Source organism: Thalassophryne amazonica, chromosome 7, assembly GCF_902500255.1.
Source record: "Thalassophryne amazonica chromosome 7, fThaAma1.1, whole genome shotgun sequence".
In the NCBI taxonomy this organism is placed as follows: domain Eukaryota; kingdom Metazoa; phylum Chordata; class Actinopteri; order Batrachoidiformes; family Batrachoididae; genus Thalassophryne; species Thalassophryne amazonica.
Genome location: NC_047109.1, coordinates 14558861 through 14576898, shown reverse-complemented (window position 1 = coordinate 14576898; position 18038 = coordinate 14558861). Strand labels below are relative to the sequence as shown.

General features: G+C 40.4%; 2 protein-coding genes and 1 long non-coding RNA gene across 5 annotated transcripts; 2 read left to right on the top strand and 1 right to left on the bottom strand.

Moving 5' to 3' along the window:
• Positions 1-914: 914 nt before the first annotated feature.
• On the top strand, positions 915-6346 carry LOC117513648 (uncharacterized protein KIAA1143 homolog). The gene is made up of 3 exons (XM_034173880.1): positions 915-1118; positions 5111-5261; positions 6008-6346. The coding sequence occupies exons 1-3, from the start codon at positions 1005-1007 to the stop codon at positions 6208-6210; spliced, it is 468 nt and encodes a 155-aa protein (XP_034029771.1). The 5' UTR covers positions 915-1004; the 3' UTR covers positions 6211-6346.
• Positions 4814-10452, bottom strand: LOC117513650. 3 transcript variants are annotated; one of them, XR_004561659.1, is made up of 4 exons: positions 10203-10451; positions 9560-9976; positions 8375-8377; positions 4814-4825 (listed from the first exon to the last, which is right to left on the bottom strand). It is a non-coding gene; the product is annotated as an uncharacterized LOC117513650 (long non-coding RNA). The 3 variants fall into 3 exon arrangements; XR_004561661.1 differs by lacking the exon at positions 8375-8377 and having other exon boundaries at positions 4815-4825; positions 10203-10452; XR_004561660.1 differs by lacking the exons at positions 4814-4825; positions 8375-8377 and having other exon boundaries at positions 9451-9976; positions 10203-10446.
• A 1656-nt stretch (positions 10453-12108) lies between these two features.
• Positions 12109-17541, top strand: LOC117513647 (uncharacterized protein KIAA1143 homolog). Its single transcript, XM_034173879.1, has 3 exons — positions 12109-12312; positions 16307-16457; positions 17203-17541. Exons 1-3 carry the CDS (start codon positions 12199-12201, stop codon positions 17403-17405), a joined length of 468 nt encoding a protein of 155 aa, XP_034029770.1. The 5' UTR covers positions 12109-12198; the 3' UTR covers positions 17406-17541.
• The last annotated feature ends 497 nt before the right edge of the window (positions 17542-18038 follow it).

Below are 18038 nucleotides of genomic sequence, written 5' to 3'. Positions count from 1 at the left end.
AGTTTTAATGCATAATGTGTGCTGAATAAACTCATTCATTCATTCAAAATTAATTTGGCTATAAAAACATGACTGTAAACTGTGTTCTGCGCCCTTTTTCGGATGGAGTTCCTGCAAGCTCTGTCCATTGAGAACCCAGATCTGACTATCTTTCCATGAATGCAAAAGTAAATTGTATTTTTTGTACTTACAGAGTTGTTCTTTACTAGTCAGGACCATAATATTTAAGAGTTCTTAATTCAGAACCCAACAGAACAGAAGAGAACAGAAACAGACGAGTTCAAAATTCTGATAACACTGGGGAGAACTGATATTTGCTGTTTGGTATGCTTATGTATTTTGGTTCAAGGATGAACCATGCAAAAAGGGGAAGTTGATAGGACTAATATTTTTGGAGAAATTAGGGATATTAGCTAACAACAGTGAACGATAGACACAAAATTAGAAGAATACCTTTCCCACTCACCAGTAATACTGAATCATCAGCATATAAAAACAGTTTACACTTAACTGCTACTTCCATGTCGCTTACATACAACAGAAATAGTAGAGACCCCGAGATACTTCCTTGGGGAACTCCGCACATTACTCTAGCAGGTTCAGACATGACACCACTCACATTAACCATTTGGTTTCCAATTGACAAATAAGAGTTGAACCATTTCACATTATCTGATCAGATGTAAAACCCAGAACATGTAATTTGTAAATCAATGTCATGATTAACCATGTCAACAGCCTTCTGAAGCTCAAGTAAGACCAACTTTTCGGCCTTCTTCGTGAAAATCTATACAGCTGCTCGCCATCCTTTAAAGAAACTCTATAAACCCCAAACCCTAGAGTATGGGAGTATCCGCATTGAAGTTTCACACTCCAAACACGTGGTGGCGGTAATGCACAAAATTGGAGGAAGAACCGCCCGTAATTGAAAAGAAGAAGAATCGGCGCTCGTCGCTATAATGACTGTGTTTTGCTAATCGAAAGGTCTGTTTGTTTCTTTTGAAATGAGTAAGAAGGAGAAGAGCGGCGTGTCGTGGGTGAAACCAGCAGAACCTTCGTTTCTGAAGAAGTTTAAAAGTGATGTCGGGTACAAAGAAGGACCCACTGTTGATTCGAAGGTAAGGGCGAGCTTTTGGCAACGCTACATCCTGGACGGAATGAATTTATGTTTATGATTTATTTGGCAACAAAATGCATGCAGAGAAACAAAAAAATGCAGTATATAAAATTGCCGAGGATAACAAAGCATTCCACTTATTTCCATCGAGTCTCACGCCGCTATGACCTGCAAGAGGTGGAAAATAACTCGAACATCTCTCTCTCTCTCTCATTAAAGGAAATGGATAAAATCAAATCAGTTTTATTTATATAGCGCCAAATCACAACAAACAGTTGCCCAAGGCGCTTTATATTGTAAGGCAAGGCCATACAATAATTACGGAAAAACCCCAACGGTCAAAACGACCCCCTGTGAGCAAGCACTTGGCGACAGTGGGAAGGAAAAACTCCCTTTTAACAGGAAGAAACCTCCAGCAGAACCAGGCTCAGGGAGGGGCAGTCTTCTGCTGGGACTGGTTGGGGCTGAGGGAGAGAACCAGGAAAAAGACATGCTGTGGAGGGGAGCAGAGATCAATCACTAATGATTAAATGCAGAGTGGTGCATACAGAGCAAAAAGAGAAACACTCAGTGCATCATGGGAACCCCCCAGCAGTCTAAGTCTATAGCAGCATAACTAAGGGATGGTTCAGGGTCACCTGATCCAGCCCTAACTATAAGCTTTAGCAAAAAGGAAAGTTTTAAGCCTAATCTTAAAAGTAGACAGGGTGTCTGTCTCCCTGATCCGAATTGGGAGCTGGTTCCACAGGAGAGGAGCCTGAAAGCTGAAGGCTCTGCCTCCCATTCTACTCTTAAAAACCCTAGGAACTACAAGTAAGCCTGCAGTCTGAGAGCGAAGCGCTCTATTGGGGTGATATGGTACTATGAGGTCCCTAAGATAAGATGGGACCTGATTATTCAAAACCTTATAAGTAAGAAGAATAATTTTAAATTCTATTCAAGAATTAACAGGAAGCCAATGAAGATAATCCAATATGGCTGAGATATGCTCTCTCCTTCTAGTCCCTGTCAGTACTCTAGCTGCAGCATTTTGAATTAACTCAAGGCTTTTCAGGGAACTTTTAGGACAACCTGATAATGAATTACAGTAGTCCAGCCTAGAGGAAATAAATGCATGAATTAGTTTTTCAGCATCACTCTGAGACAAGACCTTTCAAATTTTAGAGATATTGCGCAAATGCAAAAAAGCAGTCCTACATATTTGTTTAATATGCGCATTGAATGATATATCCTGATCAACAATGATTCCAAGATTTCTCACAGTATTACTACAGGTCAGGGTAATGCCATCCAGAGTAAGGATCTGGTTAGACACCATGTTTCTAAGATTTGTGGGGCCAAGTACAATAACTTCAGTTTTATCTGAGTTTAAAAGCAGGAAATTAGAGGTCATCCATGTCTTTGTCTGTAAGACAATCCTGCAGTTTAGCTAATTGGTGTGTGTCCTCTGGCTTCATGGATAGATAAAGCTGGGTATCATCTGCGTAACAATGAAAATTTAAACAATGCTGTCTAATAATACTGCCTAAGGGAAGCATGTATAAAGTGAATAAAATTGGTCCTAGCACAGAACCTTGTGGAACTCCATAATTAACCTTAGTCTGTGAAGAAGATTCCCCTTTTACATGAACAAATTGTAATCTATTAGATAGATATGATTCAAACCACTGCAGCGCAGTGCCTTTAATACCTATGGCATGCTCTAATCTCTGTAATAAAATTTTATGGTCAGCAGTATCAAAAACAGCACTGAAGTCTAACAGAACAAGTACAGAGATGAGTCCACTGTCTGAGGCCATAAGATCATTTGTAACCTTCACTAATGCTGTTTCTGTACTATGATGAATTCTAAACCCTGACTGAAACTCTTCAAATAGACCATTCCTCTGCAGATGATCAGTTAGCTGTTTTACAACTACCCTTTCAAGAATTTTTGAGAGAAAAGGAAGGTTGGAGATTGGCCTATAATTAGCTAAGATAGCTGGGTCAAGTGATGGCTTTTTAAGTAATGGTTTAATTACTGCCACCTTAAAAGCCTGTGGTACATAGCCAACTAATATAGATTGATCATATTTAAGACAAGAAGCATTAATTAATGGTAGGGCTTCCTTGAGCAGCCTGGTAGGAATGGGGTCTAAGAGACATGTTGATGGTTTGGAGGAAGTGACTAATGAAAATAACTCAGAACAATCGGAGAGAAAGAGTCTAACCAAATACCAGTATTACTGAAAGCAGCCAAAGATAACGATATGTCTTTGGGATGGTTATGAGTAATTTTTTCTCTAATAGTTAAAATTTTATTAGCAAAGAAAGTCATGAAGTCATTACTAGTTAAAGTTAAAGGAATACTCGGCTCAGTAGAGCTCTGACTCTTTGTCAGCCTGGCTACAGTGCTGAAAAGAAACCTGGGGTTGTTCTTATTTTCTTCAATTAGTGATGAGTAGTAAGATGTCCTAGCTTTACGGAGGGCTTTTTTATAGAGCAACAGACTCTTATTCCAGGCTAAGTGAAGATCTTCTAAATTAGTGAGACGCCATTTCTTCTCCAGCTTACGGGTTATCTGCTTTAAGCTGTGAGTTTGTGAGTTATACCACGGAGTCAGGCACTTCTGATTTAAGGCTCTCTTTTTCAGAGGAGCTACAGCATCCAAAGTTGTCCTCAAAGAGGATATAAAACTATTGACGAGATTATCTATCTCACTCTGTGAGTGAGAGATTAAGTGTAAACACTTATTTCCAATATAGGTGTCATTTAGATTCTGGATGCTGATCTAGGATCAAAGGCTTTTTGTTTTGCTTTTTCAGCCAATAATGCACATCGTACAAACATGTAAATACGTATGATATTAAAAAAAAGCCCCACATGAAAGCAAGAAAAAAAAGGGCACTTATTTACAATGTGGTCCTTAGATCACCGCTGGGTTCCATCTTTTCCCAAGAATTAAAATTTTGTAATGGCTGTTTTACAAAAACTCCCACTTCCCCTGGACAATGGGTCACAACAGAAATAAGTCACTCATTTTCAAATGCTTGTCCGGAATCGGGTCGCAGGGGCGACGTCTCCAGCAGGGCATCCTTTCCCGGGTCACATTACCCACCTGTGACTGGACGATCCAGAGGTTTTCCCAGGCCAGTGTGGAGATATAATCTCTCCACTGAGTCCTGGGTCTGCCCAGGGGTCTCCTCCCAGATCGACGTGCCTGGAACACCTCCCTCAGGAGGCATCCTTACCAGGTGGGCAGACCACCTCGTGCTCTGCACGAATGACCAAGCTTCTCACCTTATCTCTAAGGGAGACACCAACCATCCTCCAATGGAAGCCCATTTCAGCCGCGTGTACCCGCAGTCTAGTTCTTTCGATTACAAACCAACCCTCATGACCATAGGTGAGAGTAGGAACAAAGATTGGCAGGTAAAATCGAGAGCTTTGCCTTTTGGCTCAGCTCCCCAACAGTACGACAGAGTGAATGCTGCATCGTCCCTGCTCCGTCAATTTTCCAGGCAAATAAGAAATGTGTTTTCTTATGATGATTGTTTTTAAAATTTAAACTGTGATTTGTTTTTTACTAAATAAACTGAGTCCACTTTGAATTGTGAGTACTTTCAGTATAAGCAAATGTCACGTGACGAGCTGTAAACCTCACTTATTAATAATTGATTACCTTCATCCATTCATCTGCACGAAGGGAGCAACTTTGGGATTAAGAACCTTGCTCAAGGGCACCTTAATGAGTTCCCTGTCTGATGACAAATCAAAATGAGGATCCTCTGGTCACAAGCCTGCCTCTTGAATCTCAAGGCCCTTGGCAGTGTGTCCTGTAAAGAAATTCCAGAGTCTGTCAGGAAACTTCCAGACCAGTCAAGTCATAAGAGTTGCATTTCGACAAAATGACATCCGCGTTTCAGACTTTGCAAGCTGTGCTGCTGACAGATGAACCGATGCAGAGACGGAAGGTGGTGAGCGTAATTTAAAAATAAATTTATCTATTTTCAGTGCCAGGTGCTGCCAGCTTTGGACGATGACAGCGGGAGTGACCGTGAGGACGAGTTACCTCAAGTCGTGGTTCTGCAAAGTGGTGACCTGACTGCGGACGAAGTCAAGCAGATCAAAGAAAAACTGAGTAGTGGAGCCGCTACAGACAAAGGTATTGCTTACATCATCATGCCCTTCAGGCGGCGTTAACGATAAGACAAGTGGTGGAGCTGAAGGTGCTGTGACCAAGAGAACAAAGCTAATGGAAATTTTCTGAGCACTCTTTAATTTTTTTGTAACCTTAATTTTGGGGTGAAACAATCATTTAAACATGTTTGAGCTGTACAGTAGGGCAGATCTTTGTAAAATAACAATTGTGCATTTTATGACAAGCACAAAATTTTGCACACACGAGATTTTTAAAAAAATTGATGTCAAGCTCCATTTTTTATATATTGATTTTAAAAAAAGCTTGGCATGATATGCAGAACGTGGTGCCTTTACCATAAAACAATCGTTTCACATACATGTTGAGACATTTAAACTAGAAGTCATGTGACCACTCCCCCCACCCCCACCTCCATAAAGGTGACTTTGATCTACTTTGTGTATATTTATACAGTTATTAATGAAGTAGACCTGAAGATCTTTTGAACGTGGTTACCTTTTTGACATTTTGAGAGGGTGATCGTTGACCTGGATCACTAACCTGTAGGTGAAGCTCGACTTATTCCAAATAAATGTATGTTTGTTGCAGATGGTTTGGCAAATACTGAGACCAGTAAGTCAGATCTGCCAACATTGTTTGGGAGGGAGATGTACGTATGTTGCAATTAAATATCATGCCTATAGAGGGTGTGTGTGTGTGTGTGGGGGGGGCACAGTTTTACTGGACACTGTGAATCTGTTTGTCTCCAGGTGGCAAATCTCCAGCGGATGGTAAAATCCTTTTCAAGAAACCAGAGAAGCGCTCATCCTCAGACAGATTCCAGGGAATCACAGCGAGCTCCAGCAAGAAGAAGAAGAGCGACGAGCAGGTGGAAAAGGAGGCGACACCTGTAAAGAAAATAAAAAACAGCCTCTTGTCGTTTGGAGGGGACGAGGAGGAAGAAGAGGACTAACGATGAACGTCACCACGAGTCCGAGTCGGATTCATTACGGATCCGTGGAATCGGAATAAAGACACTGAACTGCCATCAGCCACTGTAACTCCACTCAGGAGGTCATGTGATCGATCGCCAGCATGTATCAGAAGAGATTTTGTTTCAGTGGGAGGGGTCTCAGGGAACATCGAGGTAGATTCTGAGGACGATCTGGGAGGCCCCCCCCCCCCTTTTTTTTTGAAGTGTTGGCTTGTTCTGAATACATTCAGTCACATTATCATTGTTTTCGTTTTCTCGCTGCATTTAGTGTTTTGAACAAATGGGCGTGGCTACTTTATAAAGTTTGGACAAATTTTGTAGGTGATTCACACGTCTTAACATGCGACAAACTGCCGTAAATCTGACAACAGAACTGAGCTTCAGGTTTTTATTTTTTATTTAAACAACCAAAAATGACTGCAGGTGTTGTCATGGCAATTACAGTTGTGATGTGACACCATTCAAGCTGTTCAATGAACCGTTCTGGGGGGGGGACGACTTCAATCTCACACCTGCATCGGTTTCATTACAATTGATGGAAGAAACCTAGACTGAAAAAGAAACAAAAACAGAACCCCACAAGTTTGTTCTCCAGCAGGAAGTTGTGGTTGTTTTTGTCACCGCCATAAATCCACATACTGACTGATATGATTTATTATTATCCAGGTGTTTTAAAGCTAATCTGTCCTCACCATCTTCACATCAGAAACACAAAGGACAAATTGTAGGAGAATTTTGTTTAGAGTGAACAAAATGGCAAAAAAAAAGGGACCCATGTATGTCAATGTCATATTTTAACTTCTAAACATGGTGCTGTTGGAGGGCGAAACAAGAAGAAGAAAAAAAAAAGCTTTGATTTTGTGATTCTTAATGTGGTTAAGGACAAGATTTTGATTTTAATTGGGGGGGCAGGGGGAGCTTCGTGTTAACAAGGATGTGGTCATGGTTACGGGGGGGAAGCCTGTTGCAAGATGAGAATTGGACTACCAACCTATAGTGGTGTAAGATGTAGTTTTGCAAAGCAGAATAAAAGGTTTTGGGATTTTACAGTGAGATGTACTTAAGTGTTATAACTTCATTTGTAAAACAGTTTGGCTTTTTTTGTAACATTCTCATTAAAATCTCCTGAATTCAGTGATAAACGTGTTTCCAAAAACACACCATTAGTTGTTTTCTGTTTGACGGGTTTTCTTGCTGTGACGTTGGTGCACGGTTAAAGGACGCAGTGAGACGTCTTGATATCGTGAACAGTGCATTAGTCTTTATCAGGTCTTCAGAGTGACATCTCATATTTGGCCTTTTTAGAGAATTCAAAAACAAACACCTAAGTTCTAGTTTTCAGCCCGTTTCCCTGAAGCATCTTACAGCTGCTGATCTGCACCCACAGTGTTTGAGAAGCTCCACGTTATCAATCAAGGTCAATAAAGGCAAAAAAAAAAAGTTTTAAGAAATCCACACAAAATACAAAGCATTTCATGGAGATGAACTCTGGGAACAGACAATAAGCGAAAATAACGACCGACGGATTTGTATCAGAGGCTGTAGAAACACAAAAATATTCAAAAAATGTTGTAATTACATTTCTGACATGTAAAGAAGTGCTTTTTTTTTATTTATTTTTTAAATGATTTATAATAAGCCTGTTTTCACAAATTTAGATATGTTAAGCAAAATCATTTAAATCTGAAACTTATTCTGAACCAGTTTTACAGTGAGAATCGGTAAAGGAAAACCAAAAGGTGATGGATCACGACCACAGTAACATCCTACTGGTTTCTCTGCCATGTTTTGACCCAGTGATCGGTTTTGACAGATCTCAGTAATACTCAGGCTGAACAAATACGTTTCAGCAAACTGCTTTTATGAATGATTTTAAACTGTTACTTCCAAGTGGAGGAAGAGTTAAAAAAAAAGAGAAACCCACCTGCTTAAAGTTTAAATCAATTATCAATATGGACAGTCTGTGGTTCCTGTTTCCTGTTGTCACTGTAATGTGATGATCTCTTTTTTAATAAATTAAGGATTAAGAATCCAATGTGCATTTTTCAATCATTTTTTGCTGAGAAAAAAAATCTGATTAATCAATAACTCCCAGCCATGGTGTTAAATTTCAAACACAATCTTCCAGATACATTTTGAGTACAAACTGATTTTGGCTTCTGAAGCTGGAAATCTTCAGTTTTCCAAAACCTTGAACCTGAATTGGGTTCAGACTAATGCCTGGTTTACACAGCAAGATTTTAAACTTGTCCATAGGATTTCAGTACCTGAGAGACCAAACACGGCCATAAAATAATCAGATATAGAAGAGTTTTGGTTGTGTGCGGTGTGCAGCCACATGGGAGAGACAACACACACCAACAGATTTCACTCACCAACATTACCAAGTCAGACGGGAAATCTCGCAAAACCTCTTGAGATCAAACGTGACTTCCCCTCCCTGTTTCAGTCACCTTGCTTTCTGATTGGCTTCAGGTCACATTCAACAGGCTGTGTGCTCATTTGTGCATGTGGCACACCCACGCTGGGATATCAGGCCAAGAAAATCCAACATGTTGAACATTCACAATTTGAGGTCTGAGCGGTCCCGACATCTTTCCGAGCAGACACAGCAGGAATATCTAATAAGCTCATCTTTCGAGCATCACGATAGTCAGGGTGCCCTTAAGCTTGTCGAGAGGAGAAGATCGGGTCATAAATAAGCTTAATTATCTTGCTGTGTAAACGGGGCATTAATTTCACTTTCAAATCAAGCCAGATTTTATGTTTGTTTTTTTCCTAACTTTCTCTCCAGTTTCATTCTTAGAACTTTTGAGAGTTTTTGTGTATTTATAGATTTTAGAGGATTCATTAAACAGTCTGAGTTACCTGTAGCCCCAATCAAAGTGTTTAATTGATCAGATTTGGTTGGTTTATCATTGTGGTCACAGAAGAGCGAAAACGCCCATCAGAGGTCATGTGATTGAAGCCCTGAGCGGCTCTTCATGAGCACTGCCAGAATTCTCGTTCCTGCCCGGAGGATCTGGCTCCAGATCTGGTAGAATCCACTTTTGGTGACATAATTAAGCATTTTTCAGAATTTGAGCTCCAAACATACACTGAAGTTAATCCTGTAATTCTGGGACTTTAGAGCCCTTTTGATCACTAACTGAACGGCACGTTGAATCAGAAGACTGAAAGTTAAACAGGCAGATGAGGGTCAGCTTTTATTTTTCATTCAAATTAATGTTCAGATGTCAAAAAAAAAAAAAAGAGGCCGGGCTTTGAACATGTGATTTGTTTGGAGACCGCATGACGGCAGCGTCCCAAAATCACCTCCCAGATTAACAAATCGCTGCCTTCTCTCACTCACCGGCACATTCAAGTACAAAAAGAAATATAAGTCAAAGGTCGCAGTTTCTCAGGTTCAAACCAGTGTGCAGAGGATTAGCCGCCATTGCTCCATCTCCTGTTTCAGGCCAAAGGTCGGCTAGGGTTCTGTACATACAGCCCTTTCCTGGATGATGTCACATGTCCAGCCTGGAGCTCCAGGTGAAGACGCTCAGGATGAAAAGAACCTCAGGTTCCCGTTTCTTCTTGACTGGTTAATTTATAGCGTGTTGTTGTTGGAAGTTAGATTTTTAGTTTTGTCCACAATGTGCCTCCGTAGATGCTGGACGTCGCCCTATAAAGACTTCTTGGTCAGTTTCTTTCCCTTCTTGAGGGTCAGCTTGTTTTTGATGAAGCCCCGCTTCCTCTTGGATGTCTGCAAAAATAAATAAATAAGTTGAACTTGTCATGTTAGATTGCAAAACAGTTTTAAAATTTCATCACTGAGTTGATTTAAGCCTGTGACACTTTAAAAGTATGTGAGTTTTAATTACTGTAAAAAAAAAAATAAAAATTTCTATTCTTAAATGCAGGTTTCTCAAAGTCCCTGAATCCTTTGTGGAAAAATGAAAAGCGCTCGTATCCGGAGTGTCGGCTCATACCTTTTTGGAGGTGTACTTCTGTTTCGTGGAGTTGGTGTTTCTCAGCTTGTGCTCCACGCAGTCCCTGTTCTCCAGCTTTCTGACCTTGTAAATCCGGACCAGCCAGTGCTCTGATGTAAACGCTTCCTCCAGGTACTTCAGCTTGATGTCCTTGTTGCCAATCTCAGCGTTACGCGTCCGGTCAAAACCCGGTGGTGTCCGAAAATCCAACTACAACAGAAAACACAAAAAATTGAAGTCAAAAACTATTTTATACAGTGCATTCAGAAAGTATTCACAGTGCTTCACTTTCCCACATTTTGTTAAGTTACAGCCTTATTCCAAAATGGAGGAAATAACTTTTCTACCTTAAATTCGACTCAACACCCCATAATGAAAACATGAAAAAAATTTTTTTTTGCAAGTTTATTAAAAACAAACAAACAACAACAACAAAAAACAAAACTAAGAAATCACATGTACATAAGTCCGGGCTGTACGGTATGAATCTTTTTTCCCTTAACATTTTATCGGTGCGCTCTTTCTTCACATTTTTTCCCCCATCATTTACTATCTAGTTTTTAAAAGAATTTTGTTGTATGTCTGTATCACGGAGGGACTTCGTACAGAGAGACAGCAGTGAGAAAAACTGTCAAAAAGTTGGATAACAGAATCAAGAATCTGGAATTGGCGCTGGCTTGAATTTAAAGTCAGCAATGAATATCTTCGTGAACACATCCGAAAGATAAAAGAACAGGGAAAAGGAAACGGCATCTTGTGCCATCAGGATGTTAAACATGGTAAGAATTTCTCTCTCATTGGAAAATAGATATTGTGCTGTTCAAACAGGATTTCACACAAGAATGTCACTTTTTTTTTTTTTTTTTTACTGTAAGATATGTTATTGATATTTTACCATGCTTTTCAAAATATTCTACAAGCTTTAGCTGTGTTTTTTGAAATGCTTCAACAGTTTTTCAGTTTTCATGAATTTCATGCAGTTTAATGTTCTGAGTTTTAATGCATAATGTGTGCTGAATAAACTCATTCATTCATTCAAAATTAATTTGGCTATAAAAACATGACTGTAAACTGTGTTCTGCGCCCTTTTTCGGATGGAGTTCCTGCAAGCTCTGTCCATTGAGAACCCAGATCTGACTATCTTTCCATGAATGCAAAAGTAAATTGTATTTTTTGTACTTACAGAGTTGTTCTTTACTAGTCAGGACCATAATATTTAAGAGTTCTTAATTCAGAACCCAACAGAACAGAAGAGAACAGAAACAGACGAGTTCAAAATTCTGATAACACTGGGGAGAACTGATATTTGCTGTTTGGTATGCTTATGTATTTTGGTTCAAGGATGAACCATGCAAAAAGGGGAAGTTGATAGGACTAATATTTTTGGAGAAATTAGGGATATTAGCTAACAACAGTGAACGATAGACACAAAATTAGAAGAATACCTTTCCCACTCACCAGTAATACTGAATCATCAGCATATAAAAACAGTTTACACTTAACTGCTACTTCCATGTCGCTTACATACAACAGAAATAGTAGAGACCCCGAGATACTTCCTTGGGGAACTCCGCACATTACTCTAGCAGGTTCAGACATGACACCACTCACATTAACCATTTGGTTTCCAATTGACAAATAAGAGTTGAACCATTTCACATTATCTGATCAGATGTAAAACCCAGAACATGTAATTTGTAAATCAATGTCATGATTAACCATGTCAACAGCCTTCTGAAGCTCAAGTAAGACCAACTTTTCGGCCTTCTTCGTGAAAATCTATACAGCTGCTCGCCATCCTTTAAAGAAACTCTATAAACCCCAAACCCTAGAGTATGGGAGTATCCGCATTGAAGTTTCACACTCCAAACACGTGGTGGCGGTAATGCACAAAATTGGAGGAAGAACCGCCCGTAATTGAAAAGAAGAAGAATCGGCGCTCGTCGCTATAATGACTGTGTTTTGCTAATCGAAAGGTCTGTTTGTTTCTTTTGAAATGAGTAAGAAGGAGAAGAGCGGCGTGTCGTGGGTGAAACCAGCAGAACCTTCGTTTCTGAAGAAGTTTAAAAGTGATGTCGGGTACAAAGAAGGACCCACTGTTGATTCGAAGGTAAGGGCGAGCTTTTGGCAACGCTACATCCTGGACGGAATGAATTTATGTTTATGATTTATTTGGCAACAAAATGCATGCAGAGAAACAAAAAAATGCAGTATATAAAATTGCCGAGGATAACAAAGCATTCCACTTATTTCCATCGAGTCTCACGCCGCTATGACCTGCAAGAGGTGGAAAATAACTCGAACATCTCTCTCTCTCTCTCTCATTAAAGGAAATGGATAAAATCAAATCAGTTTTATTTATATAGCGCCAAATCACAACAAACAGTTGCCCAAGGCGCTTTATATTGTAAGGCAAGGCCATACAATAATTACGGAAAAACCCCAACGGTCAAAACGACCCCCTGTGAGCAAGCACTTGGCGACAGTGGGAAGGAAAAACTCCCTTTTAACAGGAAGAAACCTCCAGCAGAACCAGGCTCAGGGAGGGGCAGTCTTCTGCTGGGACTGGTTGGGGCTGAGGGAGAGAACCAGGAAAAAGACATGCTGTGGAGGGGAGCAGAGATCAATCACTAATGATTAAATGCAGAGTGGTGCATACAGAGCAAAAAGAGAAGAAACACTCAGTGCATCATGGGAACCCCCCAGCAGTCTAAGTCTATAGCAGCATAACTAAGGGATGGTTCAGGGTCACCTGATCCAGCCCTAACTATAAGCTTTAGCAAAAAGGAAAGTTTTAAGCCTAATCTTAAAAGTAGACAGGGTGTCTGTCTCCCTGATCCGAATTGGGAGCTGGTTCCACAGGAGAGGAGCCTGAAAGCTGAAGGCTCTGCCTCCCATTCTACTCTTAAAAACCCTAGGAACTACAAGTAAGCCTGCAGTCTGAGAGCGAAGCGCTCTATTGGGGTGATATGGTACTATGAGGTCCCTAAGATAAGATGGGACCTGATTATTCAAAACCTTATAAGTAAGAAGAATAATTTTAAATTCTATTCAAGAATTAACAGGAAGCCAATGAAGATAATCCAATATGGCTGAGATATGCTCTCTCCTTCTAGTCCCTGTCAGTACTCTAGCTGCAGCATTTTGAATTAACTCAAGGCTTTTCAGGGAACTTTTAGGACAACCTGATAATGAATTACAGTAGTCCAGCCTAGAGGAAATAAATGCATGAATTAGTTTTTCAGCATCACTCTGAGACAAGACCTTTCAAATTTTAGAGATATTGCGCAAATGCAAAAAAGCAGTCCTACATATTTGTTTAATATGCGCATTGAATGATATATCCTGATCAACAATGATTCCAAGATTTCTCACAGTATTACTACAGGTCAGGGTAATGCCATCCAGAGTAAGGATCTGGTTAGACACCATGTTTCTAAGATTTGTGGGGCCAAGTACAATAACTTCAGTTTTATCTGAGTTTAAAAGCAGGAAATTAGAGGTCATCCATGTCTTTGTCTGTAAGACAATCCTGCAGTTTAGCTAATTGGTGTGTGTCCTCTGGCTTCATGGATAGATAAAGCTGGGTATCATCTGCGTAACAATGAAAATTTAAACAATGCTGTCTAATAATACTGCCTAAGGGAAGCATGTACAAAGTGAATAAAATTGGTCCTAGCACAGAACCTTGTGGAACTCCATAATTAACCTTAGTCTGTGAAGAAGATTCCCCTTTTACATGAACAAATTGTAATCTATTAGATAGATATGATTCAAACCACTGCAGCGCAGTGCCTTTAATACCTATGGCATGCTCTAATCTCTGTAATAAAATTTTATGGTCAGCAGTATCAAAAACAGCACTGAAGTCTAACAGAACAAGTACAGAGATGAGTCCACTGTCTGAGGCCATAAGATCATTTGTAACCTTCACTAATGCTGTTTCTGTACTATGATGAATTCTAAACCCTGACTGAAACTCTTCAAATAGACCATTCCTCTGCAGATCAGTTAGCTGTTTTACAACTACCCTTTCAAGAATTTTTGAGAGAAAAGGAAGGTTGGAGATTGGCCTATAATTAGCTAAGATAGCTGGGTCAAGTGATGGCTTTTTAAGTAATGGTTTAATTACTGCCACCTTAAAAGCCTGTGGTACATAGCCAACTAATATAGATTGATCATATTTAAGACAAGAAGCATTAATTAATGGTAGGGCTTCCTTGAGCAGCCTGGTAGGAATGGGGTCTAAGAGACATGTTGATGGTTTGGAGGAAGTGACTAATGAAAATAACTCAGAACAATCGGAGAGAAAGAGTCTAACCAAATACCAGTATTACTGAAAGCAGCCAAAGATAACGATATGTCTTTGGGATGGTTATGAGTAATTTTTTCTCTAATAGTTAAAATTTTATTAGCAAAGAAAGTCATGAAGTCATTACTAGTTAAAGTTAAAGGAATACTCGGCTCAGTAGAGCTCTGACTCTTTGTCAGCCTGGCTACAGTGCTGAAAAGAAACCTGGGGTTGTTCTTATTTTCTTCAATTAGTGATGAGTAGTAAGATGTCCTAGCTTTACGGAGGGCTTTTTTATAGAGCAACAGACTCTTATTCCAGGCTAAGTGAAGATCTTCTAAATTAGTGAGACGCCATTTCTTCTCCAGCTTACGGGTTATCTGCTTTAAGCTGTGAGTTTGTGAGTTATACCACGGAGTCAGGCACTTCTGATTTAAGGCTCTCTTTTTCAGAGGAGCTACAGCATCCAAAGTTGTCCTCAAAGAGGATATAAAACTATTGACGAGATTATCTATCTCACTCTGTGAGTGAGAGATTAAGTGTAAACACTTATTTCCAATATAGGTGTCATTTAGATTCTGGATGCTGATCTAGGATCAAAGGCTTTTTGTTTTGCTTTTTCAGCCAATAATGCACATCGTACAAACATGTAAATACGTATGATATTAAAAAAAAGCCCCACATGAAAGCAAGAAAAAAAAGGGCACTTATTTACAATGTGGTCCTTAGATCACCGCTGGGTTCCATCTTTTCCCAAGAATTAAAATTTTGTAATGGCTGTTTTACAAAAACTCCCACTTCCCCTGGACAATGGGTCACAACAGAAATAAGTCACTCATTTTCAAATGCTTGTCCGGAATCGGGTCGCAGGGGCGACGTCTCCAGCAGGGCATCCTTTCCCGGGTCACATTACCCACCTGTGACTGGACGATCCAGAGGTTTTCCCAGGCCAGTGTGGAGATATAATCTCTCCACTGAGTCCTGGGTCTGCCCAGGGGTCTCCTCCCAGATCGACGTGCCTGGAACACCTCCCTCAGGAGGCATCCTTACCAGGTGGGCAGACCACCTCGTGCTCTGCACGAATGACCAAGCTTCTCACCTTATCTCTAAGGGAGACACCAACCATCCTCCAATGGAAGCCCATTTCAGCCGCGTGTACCCGCAGTCTAGTTCTTTCGATTACAAACCAACCCTCATGACCATAGGTGAGAGTAGGAACAAAGATTGGCAGGTAAAATCGAGAGCTTTGCCTTTTGGCTCAGCTCCCCAACAGTACGACAGAGTGAATGCTGCATCGTCCCTGCTCCGTCAATTTTCCAGGCAAATAAGAAATGTGTTTTCTTATGATGATTGTTTTTAAAATTTAAACTGTGATTTGTTTTTTACTAAATAAACTGAGTCCACTTTGAATTGTGAGTACTTTCAGTATAAGCAAATGTCACGTGACGAGCTGTAAACCTCACTTATTAATAATTGATTACCTTCATCCATTCATCTGCACGAAGGGAGCAACTTTGGGATTAAGAACCTTGCTCAAGGGCACCTTAATGAGTTCCCTGTCTGATGACAAATCAAAATGAGGATCCTCTGGTCACAAGCCTGCCTCTTGAATCTCAAGGCCCTTGGCAGTGTGTCCTGTAAAGAAATTCCAGAGTCTGTCAGGAAACTTCCAGACCAGTCAAGTCATAAGAGTTGCATTTCGACAAAATGACATCCGCGTTTCAGACTTTGCAAGCTGTGCTGCTGACAGATGAACCGATGCAGAGACGGAAGGTGGTGAGCGTAATTTAAAAATAAATTTATCTATTTTCAGTGCCAGGTGCTGCCAGCTTTGGACGATGACAGCGGGAGTGACCGTGAGGACGAGTTACCTCAAGTCGTGGTTCTGCAAAGTGGTGACCTGACTGCGGACGAAGTCAAGCAGATCAAAGAAAAACTGAGTAGTGGAGCCGCTACAGACAAAGGTATTGCTTACATCATCATGCCCTTCAGGCGGCGTTAACGATAAGACAAGTGGTGGAGCTGAAGGTGCTGTGACCAAGAGAACAAAGCTAATGGAAATTTTCTGAGCACTCTTTAATTTTTTTGTAACCTTAATTTTTGGGGTGAAAATCATTTAAACATGTTTGAGCTGTACAGTAGGGCAGATCTTTGTAAAATAACAATTGTGCATTTTATGACAAGCACAAAATTTTGCACACACGAGATTTTTTAAAAATTGATGTCAAGCTCCATTTTTTATATATTGATTTTAAAAAAAGCTTGGCATGATATGCAGAACGTGGTGCCTTTACCATAAAACAATCGTTTCACATACATGTTGAGACATTTAAACTAGAAGTCATGTGACCACTCCCCCCACCCCCACCTCCATAAAGGTGACTTTGATCTACTTTGTGTATATTTATACAGTTATTAATGAAGTAGACCTGAAGATCTTTTGAACGTGGTTACCTTTTTGACATTTTGAGAGGGTGATCGTTGACCTGGATCACTAACCTGTAGGTGAAGCTCGACTTATTCCAAATAAATGTATGTTTGTTGCAGATGGTTTGGCAAATACTGAGACCAGTAAGTCAGATCTGCCAACATTGTTTGGGAGGGAGATGTACGTATGTTGCAATTAAATATCATGCCTATAGAGGGTGTGTGTGTGTGTGGGGGGGGGGGCACAGTTTTACTGGACACTGTGAATCTGTTTGTCTCCAGGTGGCAAATCTCCAGCGGATGGTAAAATCCTTTTCAAGAAACCAGAGAAGCGCTCATCCTCAGACAGATTCCAGGGAATCACAGCGAGCTCCAGCAAGAAGAAGAAGAGCGACGAGCAGGTGGAAAAGGAGGCGACACCTGTAAAGAAAATAAAAAACAGCCTCTTGTCGTTTGGAGGGGACGAGGAGGAAGAAGAGGACTAACGATGAACGTCACCACGAGTCCGAGTCGGATTCATTACGGATCCGTGGAATCGGAATAAAGACACTGAACTGCCATCAGCCACTGTAACTCCACTCAGGAGGTCATGTGATCGATCGCCAGCATGTATCAGAAGAGATTTTGTTTCAGTGGGAGGGGTCTCAGGGAACATCGAGGTAGATTCTGAGGACGATCTGGGAGGCCCCCCCCCCCCTTTTTTTTTGAAGTGTTGGCTTGTTCTGAATACATTCAGTCACATTATCATTGTTTTCGTTTTCTCGCTGCATTTAGTGTTTTGAACAAATGGGCGTGGCTACTTTATAAAGTTTGGACAAATTTTGTAGGTGATTCACACGTCTTAACATGCGACAAACTGCCGTAAATCTGACAACAGAACTGAGCTTCAGGTTTTTATTTTTTATTTAAACAACCAAAAATGACTGCAGGTGTTGTCATGGCAATTACAGTTGTGATGTGACACCATTCAAGCTGTTCAATGAACCGTTCTGGGGGGAGACGACTTCAATCTCACACCTGCATCGGTTTCATTACAATTGATGGAAGAAACCTAGACTGAAAAAGAAACAAAAACAGAACCCCACAAGTTTGTTCTCCAGCAGGAAGTTGTGGTTGTT

What these genes read in the sequence shown, in the direction of transcription:
- LOC117513648 (XM_034173880.1), top strand. Translation starts at nt 1,005, where the DNA reads ATGAGTAAGAAGGAGAAGAGCGGCGTGTCGTGGGTGAAACCAGCAGAA. An exon ending in GACCCACTGTTGATTCGAAG is followed by an intron (nt 1,119 to 5,110) that starts GTAAGGGCGAGC and finishes ATCTATTTTCAG; the next exon opens with TGCCAGGTGCTGCCAGCTTT. An exon ending in TGGAGCCGCTACAGACAAAG is followed by an intron (nt 5,262 to 6,007) that starts GTATTGCTTACA and finishes GTTTGTCTCCAG; the next exon opens with GTGGCAAATCTCCAGCGGAT.
- LOC117513647 (XM_034173879.1), top strand. Translation starts at nt 12,199, where the DNA reads ATGAGTAAGAAGGAGAAGAGCGGCGTGTCGTGGGTGAAACCAGCAGAA. An exon ending in GACCCACTGTTGATTCGAAG is followed by an intron (nt 12,313 to 16,306) that starts GTAAGGGCGAGC and finishes ATCTATTTTCAG; the next exon opens with TGCCAGGTGCTGCCAGCTTT. An exon ending in TGGAGCCGCTACAGACAAAG is followed by an intron (nt 16,458 to 17,202) that starts GTATTGCTTACA and finishes GTTTGTCTCCAG; the next exon opens with GTGGCAAATCTCCAGCGGAT.